Source organism: Pipistrellus hanaki (genome assembly GCF_964339955.1).
Source record: "Pipistrellus hanaki genome assembly, chromosome: 10".
Classification (NCBI taxonomy): Eukaryota; Metazoa; Chordata; class Mammalia; order Chiroptera; family Vespertilionidae; genus Pipistrellus; species Pipistrellus hanaki.
Window position 1 is genome coordinate 47,513,517 of NC_140512.1, and position 17,376 is coordinate 47,530,892.

General features: G+C 48.4%; 2 protein-coding genes across 5 annotated transcripts in view; one reads left to right on the forward strand and one right to left on the reverse strand.

Annotated features, from left to right (window-relative positions):
* Nucleotides 1-6,193, forward strand: part of PARP12 (poly(ADP-ribose) polymerase family member 12) — a 46,590-nt gene extending 40,397 nt beyond the window's left edge. Inside the window, exons 9-12 of the mRNA XM_084896748.1 lie at nt 810-885; nt 2,671-2,801; nt 3,684-3,835; nt 5,151-6,193. Of these exons, the coding sequence (XP_084752874.1) occupies nt 810-885; nt 2,671-2,801; nt 3,684-3,835; nt 5,151-5,473 (682 nt within the window). The 3' untranslated portion in view covers nt 5,474-6,193. The remainder of the gene's footprint in view (nt 1-809; nt 886-2,670; nt 2,802-3,683; nt 3,836-5,150) is intronic.
* A 3,499-nt stretch (nt 6,194-9,692) lies between these two features.
* Nucleotides 9,693-17,376, reverse strand: part of TBXAS1 (thromboxane A synthase 1) — a 139,129-nt gene continuing 131,445 nt past the window's right edge. For 2 of the 4 annotated variants that reach the window (XM_084896754.1, XM_084896753.1), the window contains exons 12-14: nt 13,759-13,896; nt 12,110-12,272; nt 9,693-9,932 (exon numbers count right to left, since the gene is read on the reverse strand). In XM_084896754.1, the coding sequence (XP_084752880.1) occupies nt 9,858-9,932; nt 12,110-12,272; nt 13,759-13,896 (376 nt within the window). In that variant the 3' untranslated portion in view covers nt 9,693-9,857. The remainder of the gene's footprint in view (nt 9,933-12,109; nt 12,273-13,758; nt 13,897-17,376) is intronic. The other 2 variants (XM_084896752.1, XM_084896755.1) reach the window with 1 other exon arrangement.

The following is a 17,376-nucleotide window of genomic DNA, read 5'->3' on the forward strand; positions in this document are numbered from 1 at the left end:
GCTTGGAGAGAAAGGGAGGCGCGGCTGCTGACCAGGCCCAGAGAGAGAGAGGCAAGTGCTGACCAACAGTTGCCACAGAGGCTTCTCTCCAGACCTCTCTCCAGGCCTGAGTAACGAACCCCTCGGCAGTTAGTGCTGGGTCACTATGCCTGCTGCTGTAACAGTCAGTGCTGAGTTGCCTCAGCAATCTAGCGCTTACTGCAGGACTGACTTCTGGTTGGCCAAGCCTCTGGTCATAATGGACCCAGGGTTTTTATGTATTAATATTAAGATATGCCAAATACACTTCTTGAGGCTATCGTATATAATAAAAGTATAGTATGCAAATTACCCCCTCGACTGGAGTCCTTCTGGGAGTTCGGCCAGGTGGTGGGGCCAGCCAGGGGAAGGGAGGGAGTACTCTGTTGGCTGCCAGACACTAAGACCGTACAAGTGCATAAATTTCGTGCACTGGGCCTCTAGTAATAATAATTCAGAGCTCTTTAATATAATTTTCAGAGCTCTTTGAATTTAAAAATCATGGATAAGGGTCTGTCTGTGCTGCTTTAGTGATATTCTCTCTCCCTTTGTATAGGAGTTGAGATACAGGTGAGTATCCTCATTGTTTCAGTTTGGGCTACTTAGGCAAAGAGGAAAGTGCTATCATAAGATGGATAGTATGCTTATGTTCTTCCTCTCCTCTCTGCTGTTAAAAAATGAGATGCTGATACTCAAGACAGGTGATATTGGCTAGTGGCGGCCACCTGTGTGTGATAGTCTGTTGGTATCTACAAACCAAATGTCTTAATGTTTTTATTTACATTTTGTAGCAATGTCAAGTTTCAAGGCCCAAAGAGCATCCCAGACCATTGGGATCCCTCAGCCCTGCCGGACCCCGGCTTTAAGGTATGGGATGCATGTTGCCTTGGACTGGGGAGGAGAGTGTTCATTGAGATCAGTGAGTATGAGCGATGTGCTGTTTCCTCCACCACTTGAAGAAGCTGTGAGGCCAGGGCTCATGAAGGAGGACAGAAGAGGTATGCGTGGGGTTATTTTTTCAGGTTTTGGGGATTTTAAGGCTAGAGACCACCCAGGAGATGGCTGTGGTCCTGAGGGGAGAGGATGTATTGTGGATGGAGGACAGTGAGCTGGTAAATTTCTTGAAAGGGTAGAAATAGGAGCTGGACTCAGCTAATATATATTAGTTATACTAAGCAAGAAAAGAAAAGAAACCACTGACTCTGACAAGCAACATCTAGAAGGGAAATTTCTGTTCGAAGGTGCTAGATAATAGGACAAGAGAAAGAACACTCAATTCAGCAGCTCCTATAAGGCCTGTCAGACTTGGGGTATTGTGCTGAATTCAGTAGAGTACTTAGGCCAAGATCTGCCCCATCTATGTGGGGTATTCAGACTGGCCTCTGATGGCTGACTTCATGCCAAGCATGTTACAGACACCTTTTACAACTGATTGTTACTGCCTTGGGAGATCGCATCTTGTTGAGCTGACAGAGCTCACACAGACACCAGTGGTACAGGCAAGACCGGTGACAGGCAGAGTGAGTTGACAGCAGCACTCAGATGTCAGAGGACAAGGCAACCATATTGAGGGGATTAGGGTAAGCTCCACTGGGTCCACTTCCAAACGATGGCTGGTGCTTGCACAGGTGGAGGTAAGAGAACATACAGGGTGATGGGAACTGCATGTGAAGCAGCCCAAGTCAGGACATGGGGTGTAAGGTGTATCTTGGATGGAGGGTGTGAATAGATATGGGAAGCAGGAGAGATGTCAAGGCTGGGCTGTGCAATGCCTTGATCATGGGTTCAAGCAGAGGCTATGACAAGTATGGGAATCCATGAGGACCTCTGGTCTAGAAGGAGAAGGGCTGGTTTCTATACTTGAAGGAGTTGAGCAGCTCCCATGAGATTGGAACAGGGAAACCAGAATCAGGATTTGGGTTGCAGGAGATCCATGGACATGCATGCCAAGTCCTGACATGTAGGGTTTTTGGGGGTGATGATGAGGTGGTGGTTATAAGGCTGTATGTGGGGTAGAGGAAGAGGATGGTATGAAGGGACTCCCCAGTGATCCTCACTGGATCAAACCTCATGGCACTGGGAACAGGGAAGCTGATTATATGATCCAGGCTGCAAGTGTAGGAATTTGAGCATTTTCACTCTGTGTGACAGTCAGTTGCTCTAGGTCAGGGGCCCATCAAAAGTGCTGTTTCCCAGAACAAGAGGCTAAGGGAGAGTTGGGCTCAGCTGGGAGGGATACAGTGGCCATGCTCCTGAGTTGCAATGTGCCAGCTTGGCCTTCCTGTCAGTGCTTGTGGTGTGGGGCGTTCACACAATGCTGCTGCCCGTGACAGCGTTTTCCCCTCTCCACCAAATGCATGCCTTTCACATTTATTGAAACACTTTGGGTTTGTAGATTACGTAGTCTGCCTTGTGTGGGGTCAGAAGAGCAGGGACATCGTGGGAATACGTAGGGTGGTGCTGATATTAGCATCATACCTGTCCTTCAGGCAGGTTTCACAGTGAACACAAATTACACACATCTGTAACTGGAGAGACTGCCTTTTGGGGCTTGTTTCTGCAGTTCTAGCATTTTATGAGTAGCTTTGGGAAGAGATTGATCTGTACTTTATACTTAGATGATAACATAATAAAAATATTTTCCCCTTGCAGCGGATCACCCTCAGTACTTTCTCAGAAGAATATCAGAAGGTTTTCAATCTTTTTAACAAAACACTGCCCTGCTACTATGTTCAGAAGATCGAGCGAGTCCAGAACCTGGGTCTCTGGGAAGTCTACCAGTGGTACGTCAAGGGCTTGCTCTCAGCAGGCTGATGACTTTGTCCCCTCACACTGTTACATAGTAGGCTGGCTGCTTACCAAATGGATTCAGGAACAGTTCCAGATGGCAGCCACTGCTTGCCTAGTGCTGCTGGAATTGGAAATTGTGTTCCTGATTTTTTTTTTTTTAATCTATCTCATCATCTTTATAGCTTAGTGCTGCATGTCCCCTCAGAGAGACGAGGGGACTAAGGCTTTTGTAGTAGGGGACAAAGCCATCACTTGTATTTTGCCTCCCCAAAGATTGACAGGATGGTCCACTATAAGCCACCCACACTCTGGAGAACATAAAACTATTGTCCTGACAGCCAGAGAGTAAGAGCCTTATTTTTTTGCCTGAGGACCAGCATGTTCTTGGGCAGTTGTCCACGTGAGCTGGGGAGGAGAATCACAGCAGGTCACCATGGCAGGCCTGGGGTTCTGCTGACCTGTCCCCACAAAAGATTGGAGCAATCTCATCTGTGCTCTGGGCCCAGTGATAAAATCAAGCCTCATGGCGCTGGGAACTTATGGGAGAGAGGACCCCCCAAATGATCAGCAGTATCAGGCTCCCCCTTCAAGCTCCACGATGAAGCATGCCTGTCTTCCCAAGGCTGGTCTGCTTTGGGAGTTCAGTTTGCTACTGGAGGCCTAAGGCTGTGGAGGGAAAGGCTTCCCTTTGCTTTTCATCCAGGTCCTATGTTCTACCTTTCCCTCTCTGGCCCATGGCTGGAGTATCATGGACTTGGATCCATATCTCCTGGCTTCATGACACTTCTGATAAAATGTGTTTTCTTGGGTCAGGTGGCATGTATTTGGTGGTAAGTGCTGTCTCTCCAGCACATACTTCTCTCCTGTGATTCTAGGCAAAAAGGGCAGATGCAGAAGAGAAATGGAGGGAAGGCGGTGGATGAGAGGCAGCTATTCCATGGCACCAACACGGATTTCGTTGATGCCATTTGCCAGCAGAATTTTGATTGGAGGATCTGTGGTCTTCATGGCACTTCCTATGGCAAAGGTAAGGGTGAGGGCAGCTTGCACCAGCATAATCAGGCCTCGCTGCACTGTCTAGGGCTCAGAAAACATTTTTAAAGCAATTGGTGTGTGTGTGTGTGTGTGTGTGTGTGTGTGTGTGTCTGTGTGAGTGTGTGTGTGTAGGGGGGGAAGCAGTGTAAGCTGATAAGCCAGGTCATACTCAGTGAGGAATAGCTTTGCCATCTGTTGGGATGCCCGCCTGTTGGCTCCCTTTCTCTCCTTTGTGTGCAACCAGGAGCTGACCCAAGGGTTAGCATGGGCAGTCCTGCTTAGGCTGGGGTTTTGCTTCCTTAAGAGTTGGGCCCATGTCCCTGTGGAGTGGAGGCCTTGGGAAATGGTAAGCACAAATTAGGAGAGGAAGAGGGTGTCTACCCAACCAATCCTGTACCTGCACTATTTTGTAAGAATAGAAATCTGAACACCTCAGATACATGCATGTAAATATGGCATTCTAGCTATTTGGTGAGTTATCCGAGTGTTTTTCTGTCTCAGTTATTTTTAAACTTTATTTGGACATAGTTTCAAGGAAAGTTGCAAGAATGATATTTTTTAAAGTCCTGAATACATTTACCTATATTCACCTGTTTTAATATTTTGCCTTGTTGGCTTTATCACCCCCTCCCATTTTTTTTCTGATCCATTTGTAATTATGTGGCATATTAACGTTATACCTCTTCACCCTTTTAACACCTCCTAAGAAAAAGGATATTCTCTTCTGTAATCACATGGTTACTAACTTGAAAAAAAATTCATAGTGATGTGATAATATAATCAACAGTTCCATCAGTTGTCCATAACTTAGCCTAGTCCAACATGATGACTATGGTGTCAGGATGGACAAGAGCCAGTGGAAGGTTTTAAATCCAAATATGTAAGTGGCAGCTTCCAACTCAGGTTCCCATTAAACAGGGTTCATAGTTGTATGCATTGGGCTGCCGGTGTGGTTCCATGTATGGGATCTTGGTCCCTTTCCACACCAACCTTACTAAGTTGGACATGACAGCCCCATTTTATAGCTGAGGAAATAGGTTTGGGGGTTAAGTAGTGTTATGCCCAGAGTGCCGTGTGATTTGCTTGACATATTCAGAGTGTGAAAGGAGTTTTCTATCTCAATTTGGTGTCCCCTCTGATGCCCTTCATGAAGCTAGAGAAAGAGGAAGGATGGAGGGAGGACAGGAGGAAGGTATGACAGAGGAGCAGAGGCCATTGGCATTCCCTGGTTGGCAGGATTCTAGAGCCCTTCCTGCCCGACTGCAGAGTCCTCCAGTGCCCAGTTCAGCCTGTGTGTGTTTTTGCAGGGAGCTACTTTGCCCGAGATGCTGCATATTCCCACCACTACTGCAGACCCGATTCGAACTGCTACACGATGTTCCTGGCTCGGGTGCTGGTGGGCGAGTTCACCCGAGGCAATACCTCCTTCGTCCGCCCCCCAGCCCAGGAGGGCCAGAGCAATGTTTTCTACGACAGCTGTGTGAACAGCATGTCAGACCCTTCTATCTTCGTGATCTTTGAGAAGCACCAGGTCTATCCAGAGTACATCATCCAGTACACCACCAGCAAGCCTCTGGCCGAGGCCTCCTCTCTGTTGTCTCTGGCATCCATTTTTGGTATCCGGAAGTAAGCACAAGGATGTATTTTATATCTTCCAGGCTTGTCTTCCTTGAAATAGCTATTTGGGAAAGTTGGGTTTTGTTTTTTTATAACAAAAAACTTTTAATGAACTGTTTAACATTGACTTCTTGATGAAGTTATGTTCTTAATCTCTTGCTGATGGTAGTTTTTGGTTTTAAGTAATTGATCTTGATATGGACTAACCAATTGTGATTGTAGGTGAGATTTTTACTAGGGTAAGTTTTACGTTTAATATTTTTGTTGATTTTGCTACTGATTGGCACCAGGTACAAAATTTCTAGTGAACTATTTTATGGATTGGTCTTAATTTTTAATAATTTGTCTATCTCTAGTGATTTGGTTTTTCAGGGTTTTGGTGGCGTCATTTGACTTTTTCATCCTTTGTACAGAAAACCTGTCTTGTGGACTAGGGAGGTGCAGTCATTGAATCTGTTACTCTGGTTGTAATCCAGGCGGCTCTTCTGCTGCGTCTCCTGGGCTCTGGCATTGGAATTGGTCCATATATCACATTGTCAGACACATGGCTACTGTGGGGTGTCATTCAGTCCCTGCCTGTTTCCCTTTGTCATGGGCCTAGCTCATGAATGCTTGTGCCAGCATCTTCTAAGTGCACTGGACGTCCTCTGAATATGGGTTTTATATCTTTATGAGATTTGAATACCTGTGCTACAAATGTCACAATGTGGAAATAAAATACTATTTCTTTCAAGTGGGTGATGACTGAAGTCCATTCTTCAACATCGTGTATTGAGTTCCTGCTGGGTACAGGAGCTTTTCTGGGTGTTGGAATATAACAGAGCCCCTCTTAATGGCTTCGGGGGTGCTATGTGTAGTTTATCATGAAGCTGAAGAAACCTCTTCCACAGCCCTAGGAGGGGCCCCATGGTCATACATTGGAGTTAAATTTGCAACATTTTTTTTCTTTTCCCCAACTCATAAAAGTTCCAAACTCCACAAAACCTAAAATCACTATATGTTGTGGACATGGAGGAGGTGGATGTGTCCTTTGTGTGTCTTCCACACACAGCAGGTTGTGGAGTCTCTGCTACACACTGGCTGGCTCTTGTCCAGAGGCAGAGGGGCTGGTAGGGAGGCTCCATGATATGAGGCTGTCTGCCCCTTCCTGGGTGCTGTACCCATTGGCCTCCCAGGTTCAGTCTAACAGCCACAGTCCTCTCCTTAGCTGCACTCTTCTTCCCCTCACCTTCCTAATACAATATGTTCACTCTCCACACGATGCCTCCAGTTCAGCTAGTTTGTCCTGTAGTTGTCAGATCCAAGCTATTTTTTCCATCCTTGTAACAGGAGAAGAGAGTGATCTGGAACTTGACACAGATCAGCTAATCAGGCCAGAGGAGAATCGTTAAATGACCAGAAAAATGAAGAAACAATGACAATACTGCCTTTTCACCAGCAGCACCGAGGTGCAGATGTTAGGACTCTCAGAGCCTCCCAAATATTTCCCCCACATCCTGACTCATCTTGAAATTTCATTCATTACTTTTTGATTAGGTCACTAGTCCTCCTACCATGTAGGTGGGAGACCCGAGGGGTGTCAGAGAATCATTAAACAGGTGCTTGCCTGCTAAGTCTTTTTAAAAATATTTATGTATTGATTTTAGAGGGGGTAAGGAAGACAGAGAAAAAATCTGTCCCACTTATTTATGCAATCATTGGTTGCTTTTTAAAAATTTTTCTTTATTGATTATGGTGTTACATATGTGTCCTTATACCCTCCCCCCTTATGCTTTTTTTTCCCCTTTAAAAAAAATATATTTTATTGATTCTTTACAGAGAAGAAGAGAGAGGGATAGAGAGTTAGAAACATCGATGAGAGAGTATCATCAATCAGCTGCCTCTTGTACATCCCCTGCTGGGGATGTGCCCACAACCAAGGTACATGCCCTTGACCGGAATTGAACCGGGGACCTTTCAGTCTGCAGGCCGATGCTTTATCCACTGAGCCAAACCGGTTTCAGCCCTTATGCTTTTTAAAATTGTAAACATTTTTATTGATTTCAGAGCGGAAGGGAGAGGGTGATAAAAACATCATTGATGAAAAAGTATCATTGGCCGGGACCGGTTTGGCTCAATGGATAGAGCGTCGGCTTGGGGACTGAAAGGTCCCGGGTTCGATTCTGGTCAAGGGCATGTATCTTGGCTGCGGGCATATCCCCAGTAGGGGGTGTGCAAGAGGCAGCTGATCGATGACTCTCTCTCATCGATGTTTCTGACTCTCTATCTCTCTCCCTTCCTCTCTGTACAAAATCAATAATATATATATATATATATATATATATATATATATATATATATATATGTATATAAAGTATCATTGATTGGCTGCCTCCTGCACACTCCCCACTGGGGATCGAGCCCGCAACCCAGGCATGGGCCCTGAAATCAAGTTGTGACCTTCTAGTTCATAGATAGATGCTCAACCTCTGTACTATGCCAGCCAGGCATGGGCTGCTGCTTGTATGTGTCCTGACTGGGGATTGAGCCTGCAACCTTGGTGTATCAGGATGTTGTTCTAACCAACTGAGCTGCCTGGCCAGGGCTGCCTATTAAGTCTTAAATGTAGATATACTGATCCTGTGCTTTTTAACCATCTGGTTGCTGGCAGCCGAGGAGTGGGAAGCAGGAATAGTCTTTTCGGGCGTTTTAGTGGAAAGGATGGCAAGAGGAACCTGGGATGGGAGAGTATCAAATGCTCCAGAAAAGTCAAGTGAGCTATGAAGACTGCAGACAACATGGGATTGGCTGGCCTTTGAGAAAGCAAGTCAGGAAAAGCAGCTACCTGGATTGGAAATTCAAGAGGAATGGGGCCCATGAGGCCAGGTTGTAGGGTGGGCATGGGGAAAACTGTTCCTCCTGTGTGGGCACAGGAGGGAGTGGGCACTGTGATGAGAAGTCAAAGTGACCATGACTCAGAATGTTAAAGCAAAGAGATAGTGGGATCCAGGGCAAGAGTGTGTGATAGCCAAGATGTCATCAGGAGGCCCAGCTGGGATGCAGCTAGAGGGCTTTGTGGAGGACCGTTCAGTGTCATTGCCTGGTGCTGGGAGTGAACAGTGGCCTTAGCGATTCTAGCCCATTAGGAAACTGTGCCTGGAGATTGCGACCACCTGGATGGAGAAAGGGAGTTGATGGGCTTAAGTGTCAGGTGTGGGCATGCACCTCAACTAGGGAGTCAGGTGCTCAGCTGGGCCTTTCTGCAGGATGAGGTTCTGTGATGGCCATAGGGGGTCAGAGACTGGGGGAGACAAACGGGGCCATCAGGGGAGCCGATGGATCATCAGGAATGGATGGTGAGCAGGTGGTGGGCAGCAAGTGTGTGAGAGGACTGGGATGGGCTGGCGGGACCTCCTAGAGGACGGGCAACAACCAGGGCTGGGGCAGAGCTGCCTTCCTCTCAGGAATTTGCAGGGGTGAAGCATGGGGAGCTCTGGGCTGGAGGGGAGAAGACTTCACAGTAGAGGCAGCATTTCCAGCCATGGATATGTGGCAACGTATTCGCCAGCTCACGTGAAACAGCCTGTGCTTTCTAAAGGCGGGTCGGCATCTGCATAGCCCACCCATGCTCACCAATTCCTATTATCTCTATGGTATTTAGCCCCTTACTGCTGCCCAGAGGTCAGATAGAGGGAAAGGCCTTTCATCTAGGCCAGCCCCTTGCTTTACAGATGAGGAAACCGAAGCTCAGGGAGGTGGCAAGATCGCGACTGCTGGTGGGAGATCTGGGATTCAATTTGCACGTTCTTCGTTGAAATTAAACTCAGCAATACAGTAACTACTTCTACTAAAATTCACTTCTGTATTTCCCGATCAAAATTAAGAAAAAATGATGCTCTTAAGAAGTACACTTTAGCCTCCATCACTTTTCTGTACATTGAAACTTACGAAGTCAGTATTTCCCTACCTGGAAATGTCAAAGCATAATAAAGCTTTCGAACCACCTTTGAAGTTGAACTTCTGAATGTCATTGCCTCAGTCAAATACTGCAAAGTACCAGAAGCTGAAAAGGCCTATGAGCTGGTACCATCAGGACAGCCCAGCGCAGTGTCCCTGTGTCGATTCCTTCCATCCTGAGGCCAGGACAAAACCCCAAGTTCTCAATCGTTTTGTCAAAGCTAGTTTCACTTACCAGCAACTCCTTATTGAGAGAGGGGGATCTGTGGTTCAAACACCAATGGCAAAGACAAAAGTAAGTGTAACAAACAAACATTTATTAAACATCTAGGAAATGTTACGGAAATGACTTCTTTTATTCTTGTACGCCAGGCACCCTTTAAATTACGTAGGTGACATTTCCCCCAAATCCGAATTTCCACGGGCGTTTTCTTTGATTAGAAGGTGCTGTTGTAATTGTGTCAGCGGGAGACAATCTTGATGTAGACACCATCTTTTGGACCTAGGGCAGATTTAGATTCTAGCTGCAGGGGTACCTGAGATAGAGGAGATTAAAATACTTGTCACTGTTAAACACACCCGCAGGAAAACATCCTTGGGACCAGGCCTGAAGCAGGGTTATGGAAATTCCGCTGAGGCCTCAGAGAGCTGAGCCAGGAGTGAGCAATGCAGCCTCCCAGCGGGACCCTGAGGACCCAGCAGAGCTGCCTCTCCAGGACTAGGCACTGGTGCTCTCCCCCCTTCCCTGTGCAAACAATTCCCATGGATTCTCCCAAGAACTCTGCATAAGAGGTGGTAGTGGCTCACTTTGCAAATGAGGAAATGAAGGATCAGAGAGAGACCAAGTGACGTGTTCAAGGTCACATGACTAGAAAGTAGCCAAACCTCACACACTTCACATCTCTCCATCTCCCTCCCTGTGCCCAGCCAGACGCTGAGCAGCCGCTCTGGGAAGTGGGGATTGGGGCCTCATGCTGTTCCCTGCTCAAGCATGCTGTGGTCTGACCTCAGTGCCATTCAGAAAGCTTTCCTTGTGTCTTACAAGGAAGATCCATTGTGGGCTGGGGTCTTGGAAGAAAAACCAAAGAAATACTTAAGAAGCAGGGTAGCCCCTTGAGCCCAATGGTCCACTGGCTAACGTGAACCCTTTCGAGGAAAGAAGAATCACCAGGCCTTACTGCTGGGGCCTTGTCAGATGTCTTTGAGGATTATAGTTCAGATGGAAGACCAGTTTTATGCCCAGGAAGCAAGAGGGTCTAGACCTGTGCTATCCTGTACAGTAGCCAGTAGCATTATGTGGCTATTGAATGCTTGAAATGTGGTTAGTGGAAAAGGGGCTTTTTTTAATTTGATTTCATCATTAACATTTAAATAACCACATGTGGCTAGTAGCTCCTGTATTAGTACAGGACTAGACAAACCAGAAACACCATTGGACTTAAAAAAAAAAAAAAAAAAAAAAAAGGTCATTTGGGGCTAGCAAAGTCAGGGAGGGCTTCCTGGAGGAGGTGACTCGAAGTGGTCTAGGAATGGGAGAACCCATGTGAGCAGAACTTCTCAGGAGTCACTTTGGGACTTGCGACAACACCCAGGATTGTGGAGGATGGGACTAGAATTGGGGTGGAAAGTTGAAGAGATGACATTCCAGGTCGGGACAGTAGCCTGAGCAGGTAGAATCCTCTCAGAGTGGGAAGGTGGGGTGGGAAATGTAAAATGGGCTCAGATACGTTCTTCCTGGATCAGCAGGCTCCAGACTCATGGCTTGTTCTTGAGCTGGGAGTGCCAGGCATAAGCAGTGGGTGGGGACATTGGTCCAGCCACTGTACTGATGTCAAGACGAAGAGTGAGGAGGCAAACCCCAGCAGGAAGTCCTGCACACATAGAAGACCTAGGGCAGTCAGGTCTGCCTTCTTTCTCTGTTTCCTCATCTGCCTTGGCTCGGCTCTGTGCTCCCAGTTTGTCCCTCCTCTCTCCAGCCCTGACAATTAGAACTTGGTGGGCATTTTCACATCCAATATCTTTTTTTTGGCCCAATGGAGCTCATTATTCCTCCTGGACCAGCAGCCCACCCCAGTCTCCATGTTGGTTGGTTGGGGGCAGTGCCACTCTCTGGGTCTAGAAGTTGTCACCACTTGTCACTGTGTCCTTCTCTGTCCCCTACGCCCTCTGGTCCAGGTCTACTGCTGTGCTGTGCGGGGGAGTTCCAAAGAGGCATGGAGGAGAGTGGAGTTCGGTTTGTGGGGCACAGCTGGCACCTCACAGGCTACTGGATGTGGAGGAGAGGGAGGGCTTGGGAATGAGCAGGATCTGATTTGAACCCCAGTGTCTTCACTCTGGCTGGTCATTCATTTGCTTGTTGATGTTGAATGAATGAATGAGCGTCTGCCATGTGCCCGGCATTAAGCTGGGTGCTGAGGCACCGAACAATAAATATGACAAACTTTTGTCCCCTCACGGTTCCTGCAATCCAACTGACCTCAGGCAAGTTATTTAACCTCTCTAAGCCTTGTTTAAGCTCCTCGTCTGAAAATGGGAAATAATAAAACCTCTTTGCCGAGGGAAGGGCTATAGCATCATGAGGGCTAACCCTACTGTACAAATAATAATAATAATAATAATAATAATAATAATAATAATAGGCCAGCTGCAGTGCAGAATACATGGTGAGCACTCCTCAGCCTGGAGCAGCAGGGCTCACCTGTAGGGGGCTCACCTGAGTCTCAGGGCACACTTCAAACCGGAACTTGCTCAGGAGGTGGAGCAGTGTCAGCTTGACCTCCAGCAGCCCCAGCCGCACCCCGAGGCAGCTCCGGGGACCCGCGCCGAATGGCAGGTAGGTGAAGGGCCGCCGGCACCTCTGGGCCTCTGCCGTGAACCTGGGAGGCAGCGCAGTCAGGGTTGGCCCAGGACACCCACCTCAACCTCGGGGCCTCTTCAGCCACTGGGTCTGGCTGAGGGTCCCCTGCCTCAGAGGTGATGATCCTACCAAGCGGGCCTAACCTCCCCCGAAGTCAACAGAATCCTGTTTTCTCTTGGGCCTGTCCCCAAACTCTGGAGCTGGAGGTTGCTAATCCCTGAGCTTTCCTACAGTCCCCTGTCGTGCACATCCCCCGCCCCCCCCCCCCCCCCCCCGAGGCATTGGGATTGAAAAGAATCACCTGGACAGCCAGTGTTGCCTTCCTGCCCTCCTACCGTCCATTGTACTGTTAATGAGCCCGTGGACTCACTAGGATCCAGAAAGGTTAGAGCCTTAAAGAAACCACAGCCCTTACCTGGACCCTGGGCACCACCTTCCTCATCAGCCAGAGGCGACCCCAGCCACACTTCCTAAGAAGGGTCCCTGGGCCCTGGGCCCTGGGCCCCCTCTCCTGCCCCAGGGCCAGGTCCCGCCAGCTGTCTTTGCCTCTCTGGTTCAAGCAGTGAACTTGAACTCCCGGTGGCTGTGGTACTTGAGCCACGGAGGGCCTTCCTCAGAGGAATTGCCTATCTGCTGCCCCATGGCAGCGTGTGCCACACGTGTTCTGTGACAGTAAAGCTAGGCGACAGCCACTGTTGTGTGTTAGCCAGCTCACTTCTTATCACCTCCGCACTTTTCTGGGCCCAAGGTACCCTGAACCGCTCCCTAATCCCCCTTTTCAACGGAATAGTAATGCAATGTTTGTTTCAAAGCTCAGTGGCCAGTGTTCATAGTTCCTGATCTTTATTTCCAGGAGCTGCTGTGCAGCAGGATATAGTATTTGTCCGGGTCCCCCTGCCCCCGGCTTCCCTGTGACTGGCTGAAGAGCTGGGTTGGTTCCCCGGGAAGGTGGAAGTGCTGTGGGCGGGGCCCCTCTGCTGCCTGGCCAGCCCTCCCTGCCAGATCACACAGGAAGGGATAGAAATGCGTTCTTTTGAGGAGGGGCTGAGGATACCGGTGCAGACATTTTAAATCTGGGAGCCTAGAAACGAAGTGTACCTAGCTGGTCTCATGAGTTCCTGGAGAAAGTGTGTTGATCTCTTGTTTGGGATCAGGCTCCACTTTTTAAAAAGGAAAAGATGTTGTGTTACTTTCCCATGCACACCTGAAAATATGATCCGCTGTCCTGTGTCCTGTTTTGAACAAACAGAAGACTCCTACTTAAAACTGCCTTGTTCTTTGCATGCAGTACTGCTGAAACGCTAACTCTCTGGACTCTGTTTGGGGCTTTTAAAAGTAGTACAATTATTTCCTTGGAAAATCATGCCTCACAGCATATGATCGCCTTGGCTTTTGACAGGGGACAGTGCTACTAGATCTTTATTGAATCTGTGTCTCCCGGCAGCCACCTACAGTCCCCTGTGGCTCACATCCCTCAGGGGCCCATTTGAAGGTACGGTGCTTACCTCTCGGGGTCAAAGACGTCTGGGCGTGGCCAGTGCTCAGGGTCATGGTGTAAGGCGCCCACAGCCATTTCGACCACTGTGCCCGCGGGAATGCGCTGCCCTAGCAACTCGCAGTCCTGTGCCGCCTCCCGTGTGAACCTGCCGGGGGAGAGGGGTGGGGGTGAGGGCGTGACAATGGCCTTGGTGCAGGGTAGAGATGAGGAGAGCTAGGGTGGGGCCATGACAGGGCAAAGGGAGTCTGGGTCTGAAGTGTAGGATAAGACCAAGACCTACCCTCCCCACCCCATTAAGTCTCTACCGCCCAGGACCCTGCAGCCTAGGCCAAGCATGTCAAACTCAAAGGCTAACACAGGCCAAATAAACGAGGCTGTGGCCTGCGGGCCACGAGTCTGACATGCTTGCTCTAGGCTCTTTAGACTGGCCTGGCCCTTGGTGAAAACCTAGTCACTGCTCCTTCCTTCACCCAGCCGGAAGCCCACCGTATGCCTGGGTTGGGGGCACACAGGTGCCTTTGAAGGGTTTATTTCTGAGGAGGGCTTACACGGCCCCTGGCCACACCCTCCCTCACCCCTCACTTTCCCTAAAGGAAATTTGAGTTTGAAAATCTGTTCCCCATTCATTGTCTGTGTCACTATGGCTGAGTCCCACCAGAGAGGAATGCTCTGATTGGATGGTTTATTTTATCGAAAGGCCATGGCATAATCTCTTTTATGTTCTATTTTGTAAGGGCTAGACCATCTCTGTTTGCAAAGGCACTGACGGTTTCTGGGAGAATTCCTGAACGGCTTCCACCATCTCCTCTAGAGGATGGGCCTGGCGTGGAGGATGACAGGGGGACCAGGCTGACACCTTTTCCTTTCGATCCTTCTGTGTTGTTTAGATTTTTGGGGGGTATTTTTTAGGTATAAGCATATTACTTTGGTAATATAAATTTTTTTAAAAAAAAATTAAAAATAATCTATGGTGGCTTTTGCTTCAAGTGGTAGGACTGGGCTTCCCTCCATATCTTAGAGGAGATAAAATTATTATACTAATTACAGCTGTAAAAGATATTAAGAGCAACCACAGCTCCTTGCAGCATTCATCACTGTGATGGGCATTTAATGTGAGTCAGAAGCCTGAGAGGCAGGGATGTGGGCCCCATTCAGATCCTCAGTTACTAACGCACTTAATATGTGCTTGCGTCTGTCTGGGAGCAAAACCCCAGATGTGAGCAGGAAGATGGGGGGAGGGGTATGCAACCTCAGTTCAGAAAGGATCAGACAAGGCTACCCCTTGTTGTCGTCTTTATCGGAAATAGCTTGCACCTGGATGCAAAACCCCCTACAAAACAGAAAGCAGGGCCCTCCCGTCTGAACATGGTGGCCTCTCTGGCTCCGTTAGGCTGCATACAAGGCCAGAAAAGCCTCTGAATTCTACTGCACAGAAATTGGACTCACATTAATAACCTTTCAATAAGAATTATGCTTTTCACAAGGGCCCTTCTGAGTTATTTTTATGGATGAGGGTGTCAGTCAAGTCGTATCAGTGCTTGGGAGAAGCTAGCAGGCTTTTTCTGAGATTAAAGGAATAATAAAACCGAATAGAAGAATAGAATTAGACTAGACTAGACTAGACTAGAATAATAAAGTTCTCCTTCTCCTTACATTCATCTCAGATCCTCTGCCTGGGCCAAAGCGAATTGGCCTCTTGTTTGGGTGAGAATAGTGATGGTTTGCCTGTCTCATTTCTGTTGTTTGATAACGGAAATCAGCGGAGCTGATACATTTTTAACATTGGTTAAAAATGCCAATGGAAGGGGAGGCCCAGCAGATCATGGCTTGCCTGAGGTTGGAGCAGGACCGGAAGCTGGCCACTCGACTCAAAGCTCAGTGCCTCTTGCTGTTTACCTCCTACCTTCCATGGCGGGCTGCTCAGAAAGGAGTGTGTTTCCCATCACTATCCCACTGATTCTCACTGTACTCCGTGGGCCAGGCAGAGCATGGAACGTGTGCCCATTGAACACTTAGGACACAGAAGCACAGAGCAGTATAGAACTTACCCAAGGTCACACAGCAAACTCAGGGCTGGGCCAAGACTGCCCTAACTTTATATCTAGACCAGCGATTTTCCACCGCCGTGCCATACAACTTTTTAAAACATGCCGTACCTGACTAGTCAGGGGCCCTGGCCTCTTTTCCCTTAGACTGTCAAATTAAAAAATGGCAACAGCCAACAACAATAGCTGTCCAATGTGAATGAATAAAAATGATACCCATTTTTTTTTTTTTTTTTTTTTTGGTCAGGCCTGAAAAAAATGATACTTCTTGGTGTGCTGCAGAATTTTAGTAATTAGTTTATGTGTGCCATGAAAAAGGTAGAAAATCACTGGTCTGGACCCGTGCTGTCATTATAGGTCACTGCAGTTTGGTGGCGTTGTGGGGGAATTTTAACAAATGCATCCAGTGCTCTGGTTTCTGTCCCGCCCGGAGTGGGAGCGCCCCTGTGCTGCGGATACCGGCCGGCAGGAGAGCTGGAGACCTGGCCGCGGCATTGTGTGTTTAAGAGCCTGTCCACTTTGTCACTCAACACGTCATCTATTCAGGATCTGGTGATGAATGTGTGATTGGGTTTAGATCCAGGAAATGAAGTGTCTATGATGAATTTATACGCTTTCCTCTTCCCCCAGAGAACACGACTGTTCGGCTCAGCTGAGTTCCCCCTGTGCCGGGAGCCCCGGCCCCTGGCGGGCCTGACCTGGGACACCGGTGTCTCCGGGGCCCCCTAAAGGCTTCTTTGCTTTCGACAGTCTTTGTTGTGTCCCTGAATGTCTTGTTTTGGATTTTCTTCTAATGTGTATAGCAGCCACCCAAGTTCTATTGGAAGGATGTTGGCTTATAAATGATTAAAACACAGAGATTGAATACAGTTTGCTCTGGGGCTCCCTCCAAATCAGGCCAGGCCCCTGGAGTCACTCCTCACGCTGTCCCCAGGGGAGCGGGTGGGCCTGGCGTCCCCACGGCTCCCGGGGAGGTGACCGAAGCCCCATGCACACGGGGACCACGTGTTTGCCTCACACCCTGGAATTCTCTGTATTTGCTCTGGGCCTGAATGTATTGGACAATATCTACAACCACACTCTCTAATGATGTTTTTGGAATATAACTTCAAGATACCTTCACATCATCCACATTTTCTCATATCTCCTTGGGGTTTATTCATTCATAGAAATGTGGATGGACTTGATGATACACAGTTAAATGCTTTGCGTGGCTTCTGATTCTGGAGCCTGAAATCGAGGGGAGACCCCGGGCGCCATGAGATGCCTGGTTGAGGGGGACGCTGAAAGAAGCAGGTGGCCTGGTGCCTGCTCTCCAGGCACCCACAGGCGAGTGTGGCTGGATGTGCCTTGGACAAATGCCACAGAGCCCTTGAAATGTGTCCAAACATAACATGAAGCTCAGTTAGAGCCGACAGTGGCTGGGGAGGGAGGCAGGGAGGAACAGTGTGGCGTGGCACAGTCAGACCTTGGCTTGGAACTTGGAAGACAGAACAGGTGTGGGCTGTTGGGGACCAGGCCTTGGCGGCCTCCTCCCCACTAGAATGTCAACTTCAAGGGCACAGGTGTGTGTCTGTTTC